At 40.9% G+C, this 26,163-nt stretch overlaps 1 protein-coding gene across 1 annotated transcript in view; it reads right to left on the bottom strand.

Annotated features, from left to right (window-relative positions):
* The window catches only part of ARHGAP10 (Rho GTPase activating protein 10), a 154,037-nt gene extending 128,739 nt beyond the window's left edge, over positions 1 to 25,298 (bottom strand). Inside the window, exon 1 of the mRNA XM_005146570.3 lies at positions 24,966 to 25,298. Coding sequence (XP_005146627.2) covers positions 24,966 to 25,119 — 154 coding nt within the window. The 5' untranslated portion in view covers positions 25,120 to 25,298. The remainder of the gene's footprint in view (positions 1 to 24,965) is intronic.
* Positions 25,299 to 26,163: the final 865 nt, after the last annotated feature.

The following is a 26,163-nucleotide window of genomic DNA, read 5'->3' on the forward strand; positions in this document are numbered from 1 at the left end:
TAAGGAAGAAATTCTTTACTGTTAGGGTGGTGAGGTACTGGAATGGGCTGCCCAGGGAGGTTGTGAATGCTCCATCCCTGGCCATGTTCAAGGCCAGGTTGGATAAGCCTTGGGTGACATGGTTTAGTGTGAGGTGTCCCTGCACATGGCAGGGGAGTTGGAACTAGATGATCTTTAGGTCCTTTCCAACCCTAACTATTCCATGATTCCATGAATGTTGGAGAAGGTCACAACATAGGTGAAAGATCTTATGGCAAATTAATACATTTGCTTTAAAATTCCTTGTTAATCTCACTTTCTAGTCCCAGTTAGCACCAAAACATGATTACTACACTAAAAGTTCCCCAATGCATTTCTTCTTTCATTTGTTAATGTTTTTGTCCATGACCAGGCTTTATACTAAAATCATTACAGAAGCCAGGGGAAGAGAACCCCACTTTAACACATCAGCTGTGATATTCCAGATTAAACTGGATTCTTAAACAGCATTAGGCTCTACATTCTTTAGTCAAACTCAGACTACCATTTTCTACTCTGCCCATATAAACTTGTGCTTTTCTGTAATTTACAAGAAGACACAATCCACACACGCACAATCTTCCAGCACAACTCAATTAATAGCGCTTGTTTTAGGTCTAGGTTGTTCCCACTGTTCTGAGTATGCTCAGTACAAAACAGTATCAAGACTCAAAGACCACAGCACCTTGGCTTCTTCACAGATTGTCTATGTACAACACCTCTGCTTTTCTCAGATGCTTTGCTGGGGAAAGGTTGCAGTCAGGCAGAAGAGAACTTGTTTGGCCAAGTGTGAAAGCAGTCACACAAGGAGCACCTTCTGTACTCTGTGGAGGGAGATGAGAGATGGATGACGCCACTCAGCGGGGCTCAGCAGTACAGGTCAGGCCGCTAATATAGCTACAGTACTTGCTCTTAGTACTACCACTATGATTTAGGGTTACCTGCATTTTAAAAAATATATACAATATTGGGGCAGTGAGAAATCTCACTGTCCTGCACAGATGAAGGCCTTGCTGGCATGAAAATCTCTGGCAGGATCAGTTAGAAGCTACGCCACAAAGAACATTAAGCTTTAAATGATGATCAGCTTCAGCAACTAAGGCTGCTTTACTTCAGAACTGCACTTTCAGTCAGGATTCACCCTGTTGATAAAGCTTTAGAGCAGTATGTCTGCCCTAGATTCGTGATTCTCCAACTGCACTCCACTGGAACTTTAGTGACCTACGAAACTTTAGATGTTGCTCACTGTGACTCCATAAAAATACAAGCTTCCCTACATTTCTAACCAAAAGAGACGAAGGTCCATGAGAAATTTTGAGGGTTGACACCAGGCAAAAAGAGGGTAAGGAGTAGCTGCGTGTGGTACAAACTCCATGGAACAGAGTATGTGCAGCAGACCTTTAAGCACGACTTCATTTTATCTTGACACAGGTGTTTTACAATGCCATTTCAAGAACAGGAGCATCTAACGAAGAAATGCAACAACCCCTGTTCTACACAGACTCGCTGACTCCTATTTACTTTTGCTCTTATTTGTGTTGCCTGACAGCAAGAGGAGGAAATAGACAACTGCTGGAGATAAAGTATCGAGGATCTCTGCCGATCACTAATAAAACTCTCCATACCAGTATTACAACTCCAGCTCTCCAGAAACAATAGACCATTTCATTAAGCACTCTAGAGCATGGAGATGAGTTATACTTTATGTCACTATCACAGTATTATACTTAAGTCACAAACACAAAGCCCAACAAAGTGCCTGTGGGCTAAGAAACTGAAATGTTTTTCATTTTCTTTTCATTACACTGGAAAGTGCCACCTAACCATCATCCAAACATGAGGAAAACTACTCACATAATACATTTGGAGAGGTATTGCACATAAGCATTGCACTAAACAGGATCTTTCACTACATATGCACCACAGAACATGAAAGAACATGTAGCTCCTCCCCTTCCTCCACCAATTCATTCAGGTGAAAGCAGGCTAGCAGCTCTGAAGAGCAGCACACAGAAGTCCAGCCAGCTCCCTTACTTCCACATTATGAAGTAACATAAAGCCAGCTTCCACTTCAGAACCAAACACTGATGACCTGTACTTCCATTAACAGCTATCTTGTTGATCCTGGAGCATTTGACACGTTCAAAAGCCAGAACAAAGTTCAAACCAGGATGATAACCCCTGCACATGAGACTGCTGAGTATTTGAGCTGGGGAAATGACTATACACAGAAACAGAACCTCTCTGCCCCAGTTCACCCAGAATTTCCAAGAGTAGAACAAAGAATTCACTTCTCAAAATGTACAACTGGAAGAAATACATGCACAAAAGATGTTACTCTCTCCACAAATCAGTATTTCATACGGCATTGCTAAAAATCTTTGTATCAATTACTCCCATCCCCACTAGTAATGTTACAAGATGACACAGTCAAAGAGATTCAAAATAAACACACACATCCATCCCTGTAGGTGTTCAAGGCCAGGTTGGACAGAGCCTTGAGTGACTTGGTTTAGTGTGAAGTGTCCCTGCCCACGGCAAGGGGGTTGGAACCACATGATCTTAAGGTCCTTTCCAACCCTAATGATTCTATGATTTTCCTTTCTTTAAACACTAAGAACTGAGATACTGGGACATAGAACTGAGAGAGAACCAAGACCATGTGATATGAAGCATGTACAAGTAGCTTATCTCCAAGAAAGACTACCAGAAACAGCAAGTTGGTAATTTATGGAAAATACTGTGCTCAGCAGACACACCTGAAATCCCTTGCCAATGTGCAGCACTAACTTAGTTTCTGCTACTTCCCTCATGTGCGAATATAATGCTACAACTAAACGTGGGATCAAGAGGCAAACTGTCCCCCGTAGGAACAGGCCTGCCAAGGAATTGCCCCGCACATGGAGGAAGTGACCCACTAGCTGCATTCTTTTAAAAAGCACAAGAGCAGACGGATGCAGAGGTACTGGAAGGAAAAATGGATTCGAACATAAAACAAACCTTTAACCTACAGCAGGTTAGACAAAGTATGAATCCACAGCAAGACATACACAGAGGATGACTCTGATGACATCGTTCATAGCGGCTCAGCAGCTGGTAAATGCTGCAACGTCAGTGTCCTCTGCACACACTACATGGCTGAGAGCCCCTTGGCTGGTCACAGTTTTGCTGCAGCACTGCCAGACCTTCTTCCCAAATCAAATCCCATGCTGCATGTCACAAAGGTCTCTCAGCAAACTCCTACCTGCAAACTATCTGCCTAGCTCCCATACACATCACAGTTTGATAATCCCAAAACAACACCTGGGAATTGAATTAGGAAAGCTGGCTTTGTACACAAATAACAGGACTAAAGAGATTTTGGTTTATGTTCCAGCCCACGTACAGCTTTTGTCAAAGTCATTGACCCACACTGTGGCCCAGCTATTACATGAGAAAGTACCTCAAACTCTAGGTTATCAGCATACTAAAATCTACGCAGCTATGAAAAGAAGCATGACCAGCAGGTCGAAGGAGGTGATCCTGCCCCTCTACTCTGCTCTTGTCAGACCTCACTTGGAGTATTGTGTCCAGTTCTGGTGTCCTCAACATAAAAAGGACATGGAACTGTGGGAACAAGTCCAGAGGAAGGCCACAAGGATGACCAGGGGACTGGAGCACCTTCCACATGAAGACAGGCTGTTCAGCCTGGAGAAGAGAAGGCTGCATGGAGACCTCATAGGAGCCTTCCCGTATCTGAAGGGGACCTACAGGGATGCTTGTGAGGGACTGTTCATTAGGGACTGTAGTGATAGGACAAGAGGTAACGGGTTCAAACTTAAACAGCAGAGGTTTAGACTGGATATAAGGAAGAAATTCTTTACTGTTAGGGTGGTGAGGTACTGGAATGGGTTGCCCAGGGAGGTTGTGAATGCTCCATCCCTGGCCATGTTCAAGGCCAGGTTGGACGAAGCCTTCGGTGGTATGGTTTAGTGTGAGGTGTCCCTGCACATGGCAGGGGAGTTGGAACTAGATGATCTTTAGGTCCTTTCCAACCCTAACTACTCTATGATTCTATGATTCATTTTACTAAGTGTTACTCTCACCAATTCTGCTACAAGTACATTGATAATGAAACAGCATACAGCTATTTCACTAGAGTACAACTATGAATCCTGAATACCTTTTTTTTAAAACTTATACAGTTTATATGTTAAACAGAGCATTAGTTATTCTTCTGGAGAAAAAAAAATACATAAAACCACAATTAAAACCTTTGAAAAAGATATCTATATTCTAAGAAGTCACATTTTCAGGATTGAGGGATCTATGTGTCCAAGCAAATCAGTCCACAGGTACTGGCATAACGCCAGTGAGTCCCGGAGGCAGAACTTTAACAAATATTTAAGCAGATTTTCTATTACAAGAAATATATAGCCACCAAAAATCTTAACCTTGATGACTCAGCACAGCAAGATTAAAGCCACAGTGGCTTCAACTACATGTAAAAAAATTAGTATCCTCATCACTGTTCTTCTGTCCATTCATTTTAAGTGTTGAGCAAACCAACTTACAACATAACCTCATAGTAGGACAAGTGCCTTCATGTATGATTTTCATTTTCTGGCTGTATTTCACAATGACTTTTAAAGAATTTTGTTAAAGAGCTTTTTTAATACTACGACAGAACAAAACCAGATGATGCTGCAACTCTACATTCACTTCTGCATAATGTTAGACAAATGCACTAAGCTGTAATTTACAGCAATGGTCTACCATGTAGCAACCACTAACAATTTGGGGGTTTATTATCCAGATCATCAAATTCACATCTGACCTAGATCATATGCAACTAAGAAGATCCTCCAGCTGCCAAATTCTTCATGCTATGAAGGCATGCCCATTAACTCACATTCATGCTGAGCACATATGTGAAATTAGTAAACCCAATATTTATTACAAACTTTAAAAAGATGGCAATTAAGGGGCTTATGTGAGTAACTCAGGACTCTTGAAAGCTGGAAACAGTTTCATTTGCTCATAGCTGCACCTGAAGTTCCTCCAGCACTTTCTAAGTATTAGCCTTTAATTAGAGAAAGAAGTCTGTTTCCACTCCTGCATACCATGCTGTGGCACAAGTTCACTGTATTCACTTTGACAGTTAAATTACATATGGAACTTCTACAAGTGTTGATATCCTCTTCTGCAATACTGATATGATTCAACTAATTGAGGGGAAGGAAATTTCCCTAGGCACCAGGCAATATGCTTCCCAGTTTACCCTGCTCGCCCTCTTCATGGTGCACAGATTAGCTACATATGAACTGGCAAATCAGAAGGGTTTACAGCACCTTTCAGGATATTCAGCCATCTTTGGGGGGAGGGGGAGAAGAAGGGGGGGAAAAGGAAGTGTTGATGACTGCATAAATAATATTCTAATATATTTGTAGCACTAATTCTCTCGTGGATCATTTTGTCATTTCTGTACCTAGTATTCACACACTAGTAAGAAACTCCCTATTCCCTAACATCACCACGGAAATCAGAGGGAAACAAAAAGACAACAAAAGGAAGAAGTAAATGTTAGCAATTCACTAGGGGAAAAAGAAATAAATCACAATAACAATTCCTGTGATGCAATTTAAGTAATATGCTGTGTTACAGCCAAACAGACAGAATATGAGTAAGATGCAAACATTTTTCCAGTTTATCATCTGTTTATTTGAAACAGCAATAGGGTTGATGACTCAATAAACCAGAACTAACAGGTCTTCCGTGAAGTTTAACTAACCTCCTATTGGCTGGTCCAAAGGAACCTCTGGGTGCTCATAGCACAGCATTGCCCCAAAGCCATCTAGCAGCCAGGTTTGGATAATAAAGAATAGTGTGTGAGAGCGCCAGGTTATCAGCTGGAAGTTGCTTTAGACAGCTGCAAACCTAGCTTTTCTTTGGCATTCTTTGTACTTTCAAAAGGATTTCAGTCCCAGACATTCAAGTTCTTTGTGTCCGAGGCTTGAAAGACGGGGAAAACTGGAAATACCAACCAGAAAAAAGGAAACTACACATAACTCAAGTCACAAGCTCACCGCTTCTGTGGTGCATTTTCTATATTTAAAGTTACATTTGATTGCAAGAATTTTATAACCCATTCTGTGACTCCAAGTAAAATATTAACAGGCTTTGCTCAGCTTTTGTGACTCCTGCTACCTGCAGGATTGGGTAATTCAGAAAAATGCCACAGACTGTTCCAATCCCTTCTCTCCTAGAATTTTAAACTTTTTGAGCTAGAAAAGATGACAAGATGCACAGCCAATCAAACTAAAAAGTGGAGGAAGGACTCACAAAGACAATTAAGCACATGGCCACATTTGGCTGAATGCAACCACAACTGTGTCTAACTATATCCATTTAGCCTTTTTGCCACAGCAATGCACAAAGCTTTTTCTCCGATAGTGTGAAATTAAAAGTAACAAAGCCTTAAAACGAGAAAGCAACCAAACACATGCATGCAATGCTGTTTTACAGTAAAGGAGAAAAAACTCTTAACTCCAGACTGCACCAGGTAACTTGCCTTCCCAGTGTCTCTTAGAGATTTGTTTACAATAGGAATAATTTCCATCTGAATTGCTTTAAAGGAATTTATTATTTATTATTATTTATTAGCAAGCTAAATAGGTTTTAATTTCTTAATCTAAATGAGAAAATTTTGATGCACAGAATACAGGAAGGCAGTAAGAAACTGAAAATCATTCTTTCTGCCTTTTCTGAAACTTAAAATCCAGCATTCGCACATTGTATACTTCTGCAGAAACGATGCCAGCAGGAGTCTCAGGTTGCTACAGAATTCTTTTATCTAATGCAACAGTTAAATGATCCTGCTCATGTTCTTTGCAGTTTCAACAGGAACATTTCTGAACACTTATTTAGTTGTTTTCTTTTTTCTAAATTGCTTCCCTTGGCATTAAAGAAAGCAACAGCAGTACCCAATACACTTAGTCTTGTGACTCTCAGATACTCAAAATCAACCTTTTCGTAGCATTTGACAATGTCTGTACATCTACAAATCTCTTATTAATAAGAGCACTCTCTTACTCTAATAAATACATATAAGTAATCATTTAGCACAGAAGAACTATAATCTGTGCTGAAAGCACAGAATGCACAAACTACCTACAAAACTTTTCTAGATGTTCTTTATGTAAGGCTCCCTTCCCAAAAACAACACAGGCAGCTCAACACAGACACATTCTCTGCTGATTTGGCCACATGACTGTCCAGCCTGTATTTCAGGTATTAGCTATGTCAGACCTAATTATCAGGGGCAGCTTGACAAAGTCTTTCACATTAGTCAAAAAAGGTGCACTTGCCAAAGCCCTGGTGGAGGCCACAGTTTGTAACAAATCTGACCCAGCTCAAATGAGGCTTGTAGTTTTGCTGACAGTTTTTCTCCATCAATTACTCTACATAAATAATTCCTGGCTAGAAAGCCTCTAACAGTACCATCAGGAGCTCAGTGACCCACAATGTCTAAAAACTACTGCCCATCATGTTTATAATCAAATGTATGAGGTTTTCTTTCTGCGTGATGACTGTACCAACTGTGAAGGTTTTAGTCTGATAGAGTGCTTCAGTATCCTGCCCTCGACTTTAAATCCTGCAAATAGTAACCCTGTCTAGGAAAGTGTATCAAAAAAGGTATATGGACTGAATTACAAGTTTCTCTGGTTAGTACATTTTTCTTCCCTTTGTTTCCCATCAGTGATGAGGAGTGCATAAATACCAGGATGAAACACACACACATTTAAAAATACCATCAGGAGCTCATAGAATCACTATATGAACATTATTCATATTACCATGGTTTTCAGGCAGAAATATCCACCCAAAGTGATCTAAAGTTCGGGCAGTATTTCAAGCATAAGTGTCTAACATATGAGCATAAGGAAATAAATCAAGGGCTCATACAGGCACATCTGACTAAGCAAGAGTCCACTATAGTGGGTAGGATACATGCTGCAGCCTCATACATGCAAGACAGGGAAGCACAATACCCACTGTCTCTAGAGACCTTACAATAAAAGTTCTGCTACAATTTATGCTTCAACTCCTTTGCTTCAGTGCACAGAAAGGGGAGATTATACAAATAATTGTTTAAATGGAAACAAAAGCTACATCTTCCAGAAGAGGCAGACCAGGCAAGGAAACCAAACATTCTTCAAGGACACACGAGAGCAAACACTAGGAAGCACGGCTCTGCAGTCCCTAGTCACACAGAGGTTGCGAGACAGCCCCACACCCAAGGCCTAACAGCTAACCTATTTGTGCTAATGACAGGCGACGTACTAATAGCAGAGTAACACTAAAATTCAAATGTATACAGCGCAAAAGCATTTAAACATACGTTTAAGTGTTATACATACAAGATACTATGTCAGAAAGCCAGACAGAAGTCCTGAAAGCCAAGGGGAGGATGGGGATTAAAAAAAAGGTTGAGGAGAAGGAGGAAGGAGTTCAAGTGCCTGCCACTTTGAACCAAAACCTTCAGCACAGCACAAAGTCTTTCATGAACAGGCTCTGGCCCTTAACAAAGTTGTATTAACTGGGGACCAGAGAGTTTGCATTGACAGCAAGAGGTAACATCTAACCCCAGGCACAGCACTACAAAACATCATTAACTCTTCCTCTAAACACTCCAGCAGATTTTTTCTACCTTCTACTATCACAGCTTTGCAGCTGGCATGTGCAAGGCTCAGAGTATAAATGCGCATCTAGATGAACATAGGCCCTCAATACATCTCAACTACTTTTTTCAAAGCTGGAAGTACAACTTGTATTAATATATGTTATTGACCACAAGAATTCTCAGAACAGTACTACATGCCCGCAGGGTGATGCAAGAGAAGACACACACTGAGATGTCAAAAAGAGACAGAAGTTTGAAGGGAAAGAAACCTTTGAAGAAAAACAGAAAGAAGGGTCAGACTCACTCCTTTGCAAAGACCTCTCTGTTCCTGTGGCTAAAACCCACAATACAACATTACAGATTTTCTCAAGCATAGCCCACTATTTCAAAACAAGTGAATTGATCTCATATTTATTTAACGTACAGAGTTAGTATCACAAGCTGATCTCATCTATTTCTACATCATAGCCATCTGTATCAAAACTATGGAAAACATACTAAAGACCAGCCTAGGAAAAAAAGTAAGGTTAAGTGTTGAACAATGTTCACAGTTGCACAGTTTATATAGAACTGAGGGCAGAAAATTACAGTCTAATTACAGTCTGGTAAATTAACAAAGTTTTCCCCACAGAAATTAAGTTCTCTCAGTAAAAGACACTTAAATCCATTATCTACTGCTGTATTTAAAACTTTAAACAAAGTGCCATCAAGACAGATGAGACAATCATTCACATGCACTTAAGAATATATATACAAAGAGAAAGGAAAAGCATTCACATTTTCTTTCTCATATAAGGTTAGCAGAGGAGGGTGGAATCTTCCCCAGTGTTGTGGTTTAAACCAAGTCCGCACAGCTCGTTCACTCACTCCCCCCCTCACTCCCCCAGCTCCCAGAGAGTTAGGAAGGAAAATCCAAAGAATGTAGCCCCCACGGGTTGAGATAAGAACGGTTTAATAACTAAGGCATAACACAAATCATTACTGCTACTACTACTACAAATAATAATGATAAAGCCAATAACAAGTAAAGAGAATACAACACCTCACCAGCCACCGACCTATAACTTACCCCACCCTGCCCGACTGAGCACCAAGCGATACCTCCTCCATCCCCCAGAGCTCTCCAGCCCTTCTGGGGCTCTCCCGGTTACCTCCTGGGTATGATGTGCTATGGTATGGAATACCTCTTTGGCTAGCCTGGGCCAGGTGTCCTGTCTCTCCTTCCTCCCAGCCTCCCCTCCTCCCTAGCAGAGCATGAACTCAGAAAAGGCCTTGGACAAACCAAACATTTGAGCAGTAACTCAAAACATACTTGCTATCAGCAACCATTCCCAGCCCGAAAATCAAAACACAGCGCTGCACCAGCTACCAAGAAGGAGAAAAAATTACTGCTACTGCTCAAACCAGGACACCCAGCTATCTGTCTCAACTCAGAGACCAAATCCCTAAGTGGCATCTGCAAAGGGGAACCTCTGCATAAACAGTCCTCTTGCATCCTTGGTCTGATGTCAACTCACAGCACAACCATCCTCTTCCCCGTATTAGTAACAGATATTAGAAAAAGTGCTTTATAAGGCAAGTGAGCCTACTAATACCAAATCACCCTAAACATTATGAACATGGTGAGTATTGGTAACTTACAATTAAGCACCAGTCAGCAAGCACATGAAAAAGAAAAACCCTTATTTTTTTATCAGAATCACTTTTGATTCCCATTTTGTCATTTCTTTCCCATTGCTGTAAACAAAAGCTACACTGGTTTTACATACAATTTATAATCTTCACTCCTGGTTTCCAAAGACTGATGTTACTCTAATTTAAGATGTTTTTCCATAATAAATCAATGTAAGAAACTGGAACTAAGCAAGTTAGATGTAAATTTTAGTTCAGTGGGAGTCACCTGCTTTGTGTTAGGGGAAGACTTGAGTCAGGATTCACTTGCAGGTTTTGCAGATAATTATTTGTTATTTGTTACCATGGTCAAGATGCAGAAAGAGAAGGATCCAAAATTCAGTCAATTACTTTTAGGCCTGGGTAGCAGCCAGCAAGAATATGCATGGCTTGGTTCAGTGAGGGCTTGCCAAATGATGAGAAATATTAGCATCGGCAGGGAAAATTTCCTTTCTTGGCCTGTAACTGCTAAAGTCTGCAGTCACCAAATTAGGACCAAGGATGTGTCCAGAAGGAGCAATTTAGGGCTAAATTTAGGACTGGTGTCAGCAGTAACCATCTGTTAGGACAGACACTAGGATCACTGAGATAGGAAAAGGAGAAAAGTGAGCCAAAACTATCAGTAAGCTGGGAAGGGTGCAGCTGGTTACGCCTGCACCCAAGGCATACTGAACAAACTAAGAGGGGGGAGGCAGGACTAAGCTGAGGACCACTGTCAGCACCAGCAGCAGGGTTGGCGCGTGCACAGGGTGGGATAGCGACCTCCATCTTTAGCCAGAGAGGCCCATGAGGCATAAGGCCAGATTTGCATAAGCCAAAACCACTGTACTATGACTAGTACAGCATCTGCAGATTATTGTCTGCCTAGACATAGTGCTGGAATTGAGTGTTGGATTTGGGGTACATTTCCAGCCAGCAGAAGCCCTTATGCACCAAGGTAAGCACCGTCCCAGGTCCTTCATATTTCAGACAGTACAAAGATCAAACAGATGCAGTCACTGCCTTGCCAGAATATTTAACATGACTTCATGCTAAAACTGAGCATTTAAAATCAAACACAGTATCTTCAAATATCCAAGCACCTACACCAAAACAGTTTTGATCACTGCTTAAGGAACTGAACTGGTAGTCTGAAACGCCATCAATTCACAATACAATCCCAACATCTGCAAGCTGTCTTACCAAACAGACTATTCTAAAGCACCGGTAATAAGGTTAAATGTCTGGGCCTCCTAATAACTAACTCTGTCTCCAATAAAGACTTGATGTGCAATCTCATCTAATCACCCGGTCCTTCGCTTCACCCATCTGTAAACAGAACTAGCAGCCCAACCTACTTTGCAGCAGGATGTTGAAAGGCTGGCATCTAAAAGGCTTTAAGCACTTTGGATCTCTTCCCTCTCCCTCCCCCCTTCCCCAAGTGCTATATAGGTTAAGAGGTTTGTTTGCTTATTTAAGACTAATCTAGTGTTTATGCATTTTAAAGTGTATATACTTTACATTAAAGTAATGCTACAAATAGAACACCGGAAACCATTACCAAGAATTTTCAATGAGTTGTGACTTAGCTGATAAGTAAGCAACCTCACCTTAAATTTTCCTGTTGACATTTCCTGTACATATCTCCTTAATAAGTTCATATCACTAACAGCACAAGAAGGATACGATGATGATGGCTTGACTTCACGAATGAAGATTTGGAAAGGGCTTTATACACGCTTACTACAAGTGTGCTGATCAGCAAAAAGCAGTTCACGGACAAGGTGCTCCATTGCCAGACAGACATGCTTCATTTTTTTTAGAGGAACAACTCTCAGTTCTCCTCATCACATTCATTACCGACTTACAATGCTAACTATGGATCTTAACATAATCAAAATCATTCCAAAACACATTATCACAGACAAACATTACCACAACTTCAGAAAACAAACCAAAATTAGACTGTTTACTGATACCAAGGCATTCTCAACTCCATTTACTGAACATACAACTAAAATGTTCCCCTGGGCTTTGATCCAGAAAGCATCAAAAGATAATTTGTGAACTGACTGCCAGAAACCAAACCCAACAACAGGTTTAAGCAAACAAAAATCAGAGGGGAAAAGGAAAACAAATGCTCAAATTCACTCAATAATGCTCAATAAATGAAAGCTACCAGAGCAGTATTGCAATGTTTTACAAAATAGTAGGGGGTTTGGGGGTTTGTTTTTTTTTTGTTTGTTTTCCTGGAAAAGATGAGAGAATTCTTCATTTGAAAATGCTGAGGAAAACTGCACTAAAGAGCATTATAATGGGTCCTCTAGAACAAAGCAACTGCAAGTAAGGAATTAACCTCCAAAAAAGAAAAACAGAAGTGTAAGAAACCCCAGCTCTCCTCAGAAGAGAGATGACACACTGTCTTTTGCTGACATTACTATTAACATCAGTGTATTCTATCTGCTATTTTAGTGAGCTACGAAAGCCCCATTTTCCCCTCTAATTGCTCTCCTGTGAGTAAAAATTCAACTGACATTGGCAGCACCGGAGGTTTTGTAAGGGAGGGATGCAACTAGGAGACACAGCAGTTAACTCTAGGGAAAGAAAAAGAAGGGGAAAAAAAAGCCTAGGAATAACATTCTTGGTTTTGTCATTAACTTGCCAGCAGATAATCCTCTCCTCTGTAATACCAGCAGCCTGTAGAAATGCCACCACCTGATAGCATTCATTCTGTTCTTCACCTTTGAGTAAATCACTCCTACTCAAATTACTACTCAGTAGGAAGAGCAATTGCAGATGCATGGAAGCAAAGGAGAAAGTATTTTTAAAAAATCTAAGCCATATCTTTTTCCAAAGCCTAGCAAGGTATTAGAGGTACATACTTCAAAGGGGACTTGATTCAGCCTTTATTCACGTAGCTCTATCCCAAGCATTCTTAGGTGCCCTGAGCATGTCCCCATGCTACCATGTACTAAAGCCCATGCTATTGGGCCTTTCCTGCTCTTCCGTAATATTCAAACTAGAATGTTCACATAGGCTTGATCTACAAATTTTCACCAGCACAGGCACCCAAAGATATCATTTCAGGTGAAGGAGGCAGCCATCTCTGGCAGGCTAGGCAAAAACAATCCAAAAAGTCACAGTACTAGGACCTTTCAGAAGGGAGATGGAGAAAAAAAGAGACAGAAGTGCAAACCACTGAGCTAAGGTCAACTATTTTCCAAGCAATATTCCTTCCTAGCATCCCTCAGTGCCTCTGCTTGTCACTCTGGGAATGCCACTTCAACCCACCCACCCAGGCGCTCAGAATGAAACAGCAGCTGCTCATATCTCTTGCAGCGACTACACTAATAATAGTGCCCAGGAAGCAATGTTTCAATAAGGCCATTCAATAATGTCCTCATGAAATGTGAGATAACTTCCCAAGCACTATTAAAATCCAGGAATTTTCCATATTTAGAAGATAAACTGAAGGAGAGGGTGTTGGGAGGCAGGACAGCCAAACAAACATCTATTAAGAACAGCATCCTTATTCAAAAGGTAATTCTGTTTACTTAAAGATAAATACTTTTCACGGGATTTACTTTCAAATCTGAGAAATCAAAAACATACAACCCCTTCTGCCGGCTCACAAGCCTTCAAAATCCTAAATTTTGAAGGAAGCAAATCATAGCTATTATGGCAGGAACAGAATAGAGAGAAAGCTTTATTTATAAAAGGACTGAAATTGAAATAAATGCTGATAGAATTATTTGAATTTTGTTTGATGCTTTTAGGGCATCAGAGGTTTCAGTTTCAGGGGAGGCTTTGCTTGTTTGTTTTTATTACATGCTGCTTGCAAACACTGTCAAGTTCCATTTAAGGAATTTTTTCTCTGTATCAGAGAGAAAAGGGAAGGGAGGAGCTAACATTAATTGCTACCCTGGTCCAGTTGCTTGCTCCATCCAAACAAGACTGCTACTTTTCTTGACTGACATCTTAATTATTAATTTTAATTTAAAATTTATTGATAGTAATAAGGTTTCAAAGCCATCCTCCTTATGAACACTTAGAACTGCAAACAAAAGGTACAATGAGGAGAGAAAAAAACCTTCTCAACGAAGCAAGCTTTACAATAACTTTACAAATCTGAAGTGGATTTCAGTATGTGCTGGAGCACAGCAACAAGGCTGACATACTTAAGTTTTTCTTCACATATGAATACTTTCTATTAAAAAAGTGAATGAGGATATGCTCCAAAACCTTAGAAAAGCCAAACTGCTGACTTAAATTTCCACTTAAATAATCTGCATGACAAAGGCAGAACAGCTGCTTTCTGAGTTCATAGTGCCATGCCTGCCATATACCGAGATGTCTAAAACACGACTGCAGGAAAAAATGGCACATTCTCCTATCAGATTCTATATTAAGCTAATTCACTGGAAGAGGATTAAAGAAAAGTTTTTAACTATTGTTCAATTAAAGTAATGACTACAGAAAAAGAGCAGTGAGTGCAGTCTTGCATAACACAGAAGGGACCAATATACAACCCTTCTCTATAACATTTCAGTATTTGTGAAATGCTTTATAGATAAATGTCCCAAGTTTGATGCAACAGCCTGAATAATGACAGAAAGACAGAAAGGTGAAGGGCTTGCCTAAAGCTGTTCACAAAGTCACTTCTCTAGACACAGCTTTCTACTGTCCATACCATAAAATTATCTACTTATATGAAAGGCTAAAACTTCTTTTGGCTTGGGATGAAGGGATGAAGACATGTCAACATTCCATTAATTTAATTTACTTGTTTGCTGCTTAGTTTCTGGTCAAAGCCGCACAAATAAAAAGCTATGTTACTACATGTTCTTTCTTTATTTTTCATGTTCTATTACAAACCACTCAAGTGAGTTACCACAAGAGTAAGTAGTGATCTATAGAATCAAGACATGGAGGGGGAATGCAAACTGTACTGTGCTTGCCTCCAGATAAACTTTTAGTTGCATAAAGGATGAAATTTCACGCCTCTAGTTTCACTAACCTTGCAGAACCATGGCCACTACAGAAAGATCTTCAGGGCTGACAACAACCTGTAGCAGCAATTTAAAAAAAAATTGCCCTATATAAAATAAAAATTAGGTTGCATCAAAATACAAGGTATTTTTGTAACTAAACTAAACGAATTCATACCCAAGACACATTTGTAGACACCAAAGTAATTCATGGAAGCAGGAAGGGAAAAATGGAAGTAAAATTTCCAGGTAAGTGAACACAAAGAATCATTTCTGTTGAGTTTCAAAGCTACATTTTCAAAATACTATTTGCATCTCACACAGTTGCTTGAAGGACCTCTGTTTCTTAAATTTAATTTGTCCATCACAATTACTAGGCCAGGAGGGCATGTTCAGTTCTCTCAGAGGAGGTTATGGTACTTGAGCTCTACATAAAGGCAACTGCCACCAGTCCTCAGGTGCTTGGACTCTGCAACAGATAGATGTGTCCTTCCAAGACAGAGAACACATTTCAGCTGTTCAGAAACCATAGTATCCTGTCTTACCTAGATTCACATCTCCTTTGGTTTTGCTCAAGGCCCTCAGCAGAGTTCATCTGAACAAAGGACCAAGTTCCTACACATGAGATTCAAGGCTGTAACACAGACATTTCCATAGTTCATTACATTAACTATACAAAAACTTGAGCTGAATATCTGGAACTTAGCCACATCCCTCCACAAAACATAGCAAAAGAGTGTAGTAAAGTGAAGCAGATGCCAACAATAAACTCTCATGCCTCACTAGCTAGTGTCCTACCCCTCAAAGAGGGCAGCCCTTTCCCTCAGCTGCAACCTACAGAACTCCATGCAAAGAACAATAGTGGTGTTGGTAGACACAGATGTGTTTTGTTAAACAAAAAACAACAAACAAAATTGGAGAGATGTGTGTTTGCAGACTGTTTTTAGCATTAGATCCAGGTAGGTTTATTTCTTTCAGAAAAGGTGCTGAATCTGCTGAGACAGAGGAACAGTTAGTCAAAAGACACAAAAGAAATTTGAAATTGTGTGTTTTGAAATGACTGAAATCATAAAGGAAAATGAGTCACAACAGATGTACAGTAATATTGCCACCAAGCAAGTGTTTTAGAGCAGACTGGAAGAAAGACAGCTTTGTTCCAGAAAAGCTTGTGGGCTGAAGAGTTGAGCAGACAGAAGCTTTGGAGAAATGGTTATTCACCTTGTAACTGAGCTTGACAATTGGACTAGGCCTTTTCAACAGAGAGAGCATACAACCGGATCTTTTAAGAGGAAAAAAATCGACAATGTAAACTACACTGTTTTGTTCTCAGAGTTCTGATGTACTTCAGAGGCTAAAACACAGTGTTCACAGTCCACTAATCCACATAAACTACAAAACCAGCCGCGTGACGGATTTCTAAGAACAGTGACCTGCTTCCAAAATGAGATTCTGAAAGGTTTTTCTTGTGTTTTCAGTGACCTGACAGCATGCTCCCTACACCTGTGTGTGAGACAGCTGGCTTTTTTTGAAGAAGCATTTTCTAAGCAATCTTATTTTTGTTTAAATCACCTACAAGTCTTCTTTATCAATTTTTTTCCATTGTTAAGTACATTCAAATGTGATTTATATTTTTCAAAGCATGTGACTCTTTCTAATGACTAGGAAAATCACAGATTAAGACAAACAAGGAAAACCAAGGTGTTCTTCTGCTTGGGAAGAGGCATCAAATTTTGAGATTTGACACATTACAACCTCATTCTTCTTAAGGCTAAAACACTTGCAAGTGTGCAATACAAACTTCAGACTCTTCACCATGAATTCATTCATCACTTCTAGGTCTACACACATCAGCTTAATGGAGAAAACAGACAAATTTCAAAGCTCAAAAAAACTACTCACCAGCAACAAGGTGGCTGAGAACCTACTGGACACCACACAGGCTACAACGTCCTCCAAGGCCCAGGTCTGACACATAGAGTCCAGCTCAGTTTCTACCCTGGGTACTCAATTTTCCTCGCCAAATTAAACAAAGCATTTTTTTTTTATTCCTCTTCAAGGACAAGCAGTCCCAACCACAGATATATATACAAAAGCTGTAGAGAATCAAGGGAATCTGTAACAACCAGATCTATTAAGAGGCAAAGCCTTCTCTGTGACCTAATGAGCTGGTAACCTCCACCTGCCCAGTCCTCCCAACTAAAGAGGCAACAACAGGTTATTATTCAAAGGGCAGTAGTGAAACTGTAATCCATGTAATAATCCTGTGACTTTCCATCTCTTTCTTTTTTTTTTTCTTTTTTTTTCTTCTTTTTTTTTTCCCTCCCACTGCTCTTTTCCCACAGAGGACAACCCCAGCATGAATGATTTACAGAAACTTCTGATTTGGCCTTGGCCTGTGATGGCCACATTGCTTGTGAGGGCTGGGATGTTTTCTCTCTATTTTTATCCTGAAAGATGAACACACACAGAAGGGGAAAGAACAACAAGGGGAGGAAACAAAAACAGACTAAAAGGCATTCACAAATAACAGGGTGGCTGTGAGAAGCTCTGTCCCTAGATGCAGGTAGGTATGGAAAAGTGGTTGAGGTTGCCTGCAAAAAACTGCCAAAAATACCCGCTTAGAAAAAGAATTTGAGGTTAGCATAAACCCAGCCACAGATTTCCCTTTCCAATACCTTCTTTCCCAGTGAGATACCTAAGCATGCATGTTGGATATCAGGCATACACCTATCACAGATTAATAACATAGGGCATTTTAAACTGCAGCCACTGCAACCGCCCTCTCTTCTATCAGTGTTACACCCAGAGGGCACAAGCTCCACAGGAGTTGCTGGGATAGTACTCATGCACCTATCTCAACTCATTGCAAAATGTGATAGTTTACTTTAAACCTGGCAAAGAAGATGGGTTTGACTTAGCAACAAGACAGATTTTGGGTGCTGATTAAAGCAGACAACTACAGTGAGTGGCAGCAACCAGCAGCAGAGATATTATATTCTTTGAACAGCAGTACCTTAAACTATTCTGCTAATATGTGCCCAAGCTCATTTGATCATATATTATTATACACTCAGCAGATATTCCAGAAGGCATTCAACTGCTCAAAATAATTTAATCTGCCGACTCAACGGCATGAAGACTTTTAAAAGATAATCAAAACACTGAGCATCTTGTAACATCTCATGAACAACTCTCACAGAGCAGCAAACATGGTCTGGAAACTCAGAAAAGTGGCATTTGACACATAAGAAAACCCCATCAGATATAAACAAGTCATAAAAATTATCTCAAAAACCACAACACACACTATCAAAACATGAAACATTTTAGACTAAATTGAGAACTGGTATCAGTTTTATAAGCTCTGCTTGTTAAAATGTGCAGTATTTTTGCAATACAGAGCTGGCAAGCATAAGATAAGGTTAGGAACAGTGCACACCTGCAGTCTTAGCAGCAGGCCGATTTTTCTTTATTTAATTTCAAGTAGCTGTTTGCATTTCACAGACTGTAGGCAAATCCATCCTTTTTCTCCAGCTCCTTAAGACGGATTCTGCCTCTGTAAAACTCAGATTCACAAAATTCTAAAAGGGTTGTCATTAAAAAAAGAAAAATATCAGGAGAAACCTTTCCAACATGTTTTACCAGACAACTTCTCTAAAAATTACAAACCACTTCACTTATTTCTATTGGTTTTCTCCTGAAGACTGACAATGATGCTAATCACTGATGTTCTCTTTAATGACCACTTGCACTATCTAAAACTGAAATATGATGTATTCCCCCAAGTGATTAAAAGACAGAAGCACTTCATTCAACAGCCTGTCACAACTCTGAGCACTCAGAAAACCCATGTAAATTCATGAAAATTCTTTTTTTCTGAAATCACATTTTTTAGCTCACTAGCACAATGTCCTACTTTTAATACAGAAAAGAAACAACAGTGGAACATCTACAGCACAAAGAAGGTAACGGAGCTAGTTAGTAATCCAAGCTGAAAAGACATGATTCAAGATGACAAACTGGCATCCTCCACAGAATGAGCTTGACACTTTTTATAGCTACTGACACAGTAATGAATGCTCTACTTTGGGTGGAGCCAAACACAATGTTCTGCCCAGTATTTCTTAAAAAAAAAGCACTTTGCTGAGCCTTTTACAAAAGCAACTTTACCTCCAAAAAGTAAAAACAAACAAACAAAAAAGTACTGTCTTAGTTAATTTCACCCTAGCTGTGGCAATTACTTCGAATGGAAGCGAAAAGCAACATTATATTACTGTAAGCAGTTCTCCCCTCAGGGAAACCTGTATTAGATGGGCTCCAAAGTACCCATCTGCCTTAGTTTTCTAATTCCATTTTTTAGCTGAATTCCAATAGAATTTCTTTTTTTTTTTTTTTGCTTACTGTTATCATACTTAAAGCACATCTTATAATAGAAATAAAGCTAATTTTTGAGGTACTAACTGAAAGCTAAAACAGCCTACTAAAACTCTGCATGTGAAGATTTATACATACACAGCTCTCACTATATTCAAGGTGAACTAAACAAAGATAGTGTCCTAACTATACACTGTTGATTTAGTAAACTGCACACAAATTAAATTAAGGCACTCTCACAGTGTGAGAGTTCCCTTCTCCTCCCTCCCCCTTCTTAAGTAAGAATGACATTAAGTTTTATTCTGTCTTTGGTTTCTAAATCTAGTGAAAATCCATTTCTTTCCCAGAAGTTATTAACAAGTCCTATATTAACTATTTTACCTTGCTTCTCTGACATGTACTGGAGTGTCAGTAGGACAACATTTTTGTTGCAGCAAATTCCTAAGACTTTCAGAGCTGGCACATGTTACATGTTCAGCTAAGTGGTTTCGTAAGTGCAGATTATACTAAGGAAAGCTTAAAAAAGTGGACAATTAGCGTTTAAGGAAAAAAAAAGGCACTGTAGCTCAAATGATTTGAGTGGGTTTTATGCTGTGCTATTATGTGGATTACAACAGCCTCTATGTTTACATAACATCCATACCATGTCAGGCAAAAAAAATCTATCTAGACCAGTACCTGAGAGATCAACCACCAACCACCACATGCTAAGAGAACTGGCCAAGAAAAAGTGTTTGGCCAACTCAGACATCTTGTGTTTGGCCATCTCAGACGTCTTGTGTTTGGATTAGGTTCTTCAGTCAACTTCATTAAAAGAGAGACTCGGCCTTATTCTGGTAGGTCAGAGATCGGATTTGGGAATGGCTTTATTCCTGTTGCTGACAGGATTTCCTGTCTGCTTAACTTCTTGATGGCAAACTTGTAAATGACCAATGACTAATAACACCTCCTCCTTCACAAATGCAGAAATACTCCCTGGAATTGACCAGCATTCTTCAGTAACAATTATCTATAACTCTGTATATTCCAACAAATTCTTTCTACCAATAAAAGAAATACAATTGTTGTTTTGCATTCTGCCTGGAAGAGTGCAAGGAATAACTCTTCTGTAAAAAAATATAAAACAAAAATAGCAATTAAAAATAGTCACCAGAAGCCTGAGCAGGCTGCGCTGAGCTAACTCAAAACTTGGAACCACAGGAACTGTTACCCTGCTCTCAGCTGAAATAGAGACAGCAACACAATGAGGGACGGGTCTTCCCCCATTAAAACTACGCAATGGAGCTGCTGGGTAGCAAGTTTCTAAGGGTGCAATTAAAGGAAGGTGGCTACACTGCATTCTAGCACAAGTGGTAAGAGCATTTGAATACTGTGGTGCCCACACGGCAGTAGATGGTGTTGATTTAATGAAAGGCTATATGATGCATTTTAGACAAAGGGCCCATATGGGGCATCATCTCCTACCAGACTTTGGCTAAGCTTTCCTTAGATGTGGACTGCATACAGATCACCCCTTGAAAGCTTCTTAAGGAACTCAATTATTCTCTTTCAATGGCTTCTCCATCTTCTATCATCATCAACCCATTACAGAATCACTATGACTGACCCAAATATAATCCTGCTCTGATCTGAGCCTAAATCCAAATATGGGGAGGGGAGCTCTGCTTTCAGGTACATGAATAGCTATGAGCACACACTCAAGTATACTTTGCAAATCTGCCATGTGATGCCCAGGATCAAAACCAGCACTGACTCTTCCTACTCCACCCTGAGGTCTCATAAGAAGTGGCAGTTCCTGCTATACCTTTAAACACAAGTGTTGCCTCCATATAAATATCCTCAAAAGCCTCAAACAAATCGCACATTCATACCAAGAGACCAAGCATTGGTCCAACATAGGGAGAAGAATTTGAAAGCAAATAGGCAGTGTTTATTCACTGTATTCTTTAGCTTTCAGCAATTTATAACTCAGATTTTTTTAAGAGCTCAGAACTAAACCCCTCAAATTCCTTTCACATTTCAGAATAAGGATTCACCAACCAGGCACCTTTAAATTCAGTTTCTGTCAACAGAAGAACAACTAACTCTATCCAGAAATTATTTATAAACTATCTTGATCTTTGCTTGCTCAACTGAACTGGAATCCCCTGAGAAATATTGTATTTCTATTTTAAAAGGTGTATGTGTAGTCTGCTTGTATTTACTCATCCCTAACAGTGGAAAAAAAATGTCTTTCTGTACTCCATTTAAACATATTGAACCATCATAAGAAAAGAGATACCTATTGTTTACTCATTCTTCCAGTATTTAGCTTGAACTAGACAACTCAGTGATTCATACCCTTACACAGGAAACAGACAGCTTTGAGCCAGTCTTCCTTATCTTTCTATCAGATTCTTGAAACGATGAAACGTAAAAGTGTAAAGATACATATGAGGTTTGCTTCATACTGGAAACTCAACAATTTAAAAATGCAGAAGATACTTCTTTTTCCCTTTCAAAAGTTAAAAAAAAGGGGGAGGGGTGTCAAAAAAAAGAGTATAAATCCTGTACTAACAAAAAAATAATTCTTCTGAGTTTCAGGTGGAAAACACACTCCCATACAACTGAGGAGACAAATGGGAAAGAGGCAACAAGAGGATCCACATCATGTTACTGGTTTGTCCTGTGAGGCACTGACAACTCATATGGTTAGAGGGATTGGCAGCAGCCTCTGCTTCCCAGCTCTCAAAATGCAACCTCCTGCAGGCAGCAGCAAAGTCATTTACAAGGCTGTCTGTCAAGCTGGAAGTGGGATCTACTCAATCACATCAGTTATTCACACCTGAAGAATTCTCAGGACATTTGTTGTAAGCTGCTGCTTTACAAGTGAAATAAGGAAAGTGCCAAGGGAAGGAAATGCACATTCGCTATTGCCATCACTTCATTTACCACATATTTAAGAACAACAGGGCACCTAATACATTCTGTATTTCGTAGGCCATTCAGAAAAGCTTATGATGCTCACAAATCAATTCAAACAGATGTAAATTTTGTAATTTACCTGGTTATAGTAACAGAGAAATACTTTAGTTATTATTAAGATAACATTTTTTGTTCAAAAGACTAAAACAATTTTCCAAGAAAATGGCAACCATTCTTCTGACCTAAGAGGCAGTCACCCATTTTATTATATTCTTTATTACATTCATTAGATTTTGGCAAGCCTGTCTTTGTGCAGAGGATGCAGCTTTGACAGAGGTGAGTAGCTAGCTCTGCATGTAGACCACTTCTTTAGCTTGGATTTTTGGAACAAATATGATCCCATTTGTCTTCCTAGGAGTAAATGAATCAGGCTCCTCAAAGAATTTAGAAGGACCAATATCCTTACCACTGGGGGTTTAATAGATTTTAACACCTCCTTATGTTTCCTCTGGTTCAATTTGTCTTTTAATGGCTGCAGTGCTTCACAAGTGGCACAGGAAGACCACTCAGCTTCAAATCTGTTATCCAGGGCTGTCTAAAGGTGAAAGACAGCTGCAGAAGCCTGGAATGTGTAAGGAAGGATCTAACCCTGTTTTCACTTCTCAAACCAATACGCTGAAGCATAGATGTTTGCTAGAATAAGGTACAGCACCTAAACTCAAGAAGAAAATTTCTTACTGTCCTCTCAGAAAGGAATTGCTTAGACCTAAACACCGGGCAGGATCTCAGATAGCTTCTCTAAGTATTTCTCATGGGCTAGCCCCAAGTATTTCATCACAAACTCTTAGGCCAGGTGGCTGTGCTTGGCATGCTGACTCCCTTGGCTCCCACCACACACAGCTAAGTATGTCCAGCATTGCACACCAAGCCAAAGTCATCAGCACAGGATCACGCTGTGGATAGGAGGCTCAAACTAGTGAGGGTTTCCCTCTCGATCATCAGTTCCATACTTTCAAATTAAGTTTGCATATGTAACTGCACATGAGAAACCAAGGGTTCGGGCCAGTGGCCAAAATCCTGTCTAGATGCTCGAGGAACAGACATGAAGAAGCAGAATGATTTTCCTCTACCATTCTTATCCAAGTTTAGGGACACTTTTTACTTTGCACTCCAAGTTAAGATGATTTATACTGACACTTCCTATCACAGATTTCAAATAATCCTCAAGGAAAGCGATTTGCAGTAACTGAGTATTACCTGTCCAAATAATAAGAGTTACAAATAAATCAAATATGACATGGCATCCTGTACTTTTTTTTTTTTTTACCCAGGCACATCTGAAACAAATCCAGGAAAGAATGCTTCTTTATCTGCACAAACTGAGTTCTCTCAGGTTTTAATACTCTCACCAGATCCAGGCAGCTACAACACTCAAACCATTGCCCTAATCCCTCTCAGTTTACTTTCAGGAAAACATCTTGAAACCATGGTTCCTTGCCTTCAGAAGTTTTCCACGATCCCAAAGATGCAATATGCTTTTGAGAACACAGTGCCAGAGAGCTGCACTAGTGTTTTATCTGATTGATTGGTATAGTTAATCACCTTACTAGTTATTTAGGGGACTACACTCCTAGATCTTCAGTTAAATGGAAGAAACTATGTTATCAAAGTACTACATTAAGAACATGTGTTAACATAGTCGTTCAAGGAAAAGAACGATTTCCACATAAATCACAGCATACCTAAGCACATATATACCACAGCATACACTCAACAACTAACACGAAAATTAAAAAACACCATCACATTTTAAGGGGCCAAAGAGACAGAACTGGCAACCAGCTCTGTCACCACAGAACTGCAAGTCTGGTTAATTCCTGAACATACTTGAAATTTTGACAAAGGAGTATTTTCAGCAGCCTCTTCACAGACCACAAATGGCTATACACGTACATCGCCATGTTCAGATATGCAATTCACAGAAGCTCGGCTTACAAAGCGCCAGTATAACGTGAAACCGAGTCTTCTCTGCGAATTTAACACTGTAGTTTACTTTGGACTCGGCGCCGCCGAACATACAAGCCAGGTCCGCCCAAGAGACGGGGCAGATGCAACAGGCGCTACAAGGAGTTACCCGGCGCTGCAGCCGGCACTACCGCCGCTATATCCCTTGTCTTCTCTCCACGGCGAAGGACAGGACCCACGTCCCCAGAGCGGCTGCTGGGGAACCCAAGGAAAAGGCTGCAGACACCCGCTGCAACACTCACCGCAACAAAAGCGAGCGCCGCTGGCTCCAGGCGAAGCCCCTTTACGCCGGGCCCCGACCCGCCCCACAGCACCCAGCGTCTCCCCCCGCTCTCCCCACTCACTTTTGGTGGCGGCGATCAGATTTTTCCCATCTTTGAGCAACTCCTTGATGAATTTATTGGTCTTCTCCAGCTCGGCCTCATGGGCTCTAACCCGCTCCCTAAACCAGGGGCTATCCAGGTAGCAGTCGCTGAACTCCAGCGGTTGCAGCCCCATGGCTGCACCGCGCCGGGGTTCGCCTCCCTGCGAACCTCTCCCAGCAGCGACCTCCTCAGCAGCCAAGACACAGCAGACGTCCCCACGGCGGTGAAAAGCCTACCGCGGCCACAAAGAGAGCAGCGGAGGCGACTCCCCCCGCATAGGGCTGGGAACGGGCGAAGGCAAAGCGAGCTGCACCGCCCTCTCGCCTGTAAAAGGCGGAGCAGCGCAGTAGGGGAACACCCAGCTCCCGGCAGCTCCACCGGCACCCGCCTGCCTCGAGGTGGCTGTACAAAGCTATGCGAGGGGGACCTAGCCCCTTGGAGAGCTGCTGTTAGAGCAGCCACACTCAGCCGCTGCGGGCGTCCCCGTGTGGGAGATGCGAGCAGGTGCTTCCTCCGAGTCACTGGGTCCCCCTCGGCCAGGTTCTGCTCGTTTGGGGTTGAGCGGCTTGACCGGGCCTTGGGCAGGCGCAGTGCCATATGGTTGGGTGGAAAAGCCGCAGCGGCTTGTAGCAGCAGGCCGCAGGTTGCCTGTCCCTATTTGGCAGGGTGGGGAGGCCGTAGGGTTTGAGATGCCGCGGGTGGATGAGTCACCCCACGGAAGCAGTGTAGGAAGGGGTAGAGCCCGCCTGCAGCGGAGGGGAGTACTGAGCAGCTTCATTCAGAGTCAGCCGTGGCAGTCTGCTGATAGAGAAGGTGACATTGCTCACTTCGGCTCTAGCGCCTGGCTGTCAAGCACTAAGTAGGTACAACCTTGCCTCTCTATCTTCATTTAAAAAGCTAACACAAACGGTTCTCATGAACAAGTACTACTGCAAGAGCAAGACCTTCAGAACCATGGAACGGTTTGGGCAAGAACACCCTCCACTAGACCAGGTTGTTTAAAGAGAAGACTCTTGCTGAATTGTTCAGGTTAAGAACAGTTGGAAACTCGGGGGGAGGGGTGAGGAAGGCATATAATTATACTTGTATATATATATGTATATATATATCATTTAGCTATAAATTTGTGGGTTTAATAGTGCAATTCTCAGTGATTTCATGGATAGTGATAAACTTC

Source organism: Melopsittacus undulatus, chromosome 7 (assembly GCF_012275295.1).
Source record: "Melopsittacus undulatus isolate bMelUnd1 chromosome 7, bMelUnd1.mat.Z, whole genome shotgun sequence".
NCBI lineage: Eukaryota > Metazoa > Chordata > Aves > Psittaciformes > Psittaculidae > Melopsittacus > Melopsittacus undulatus.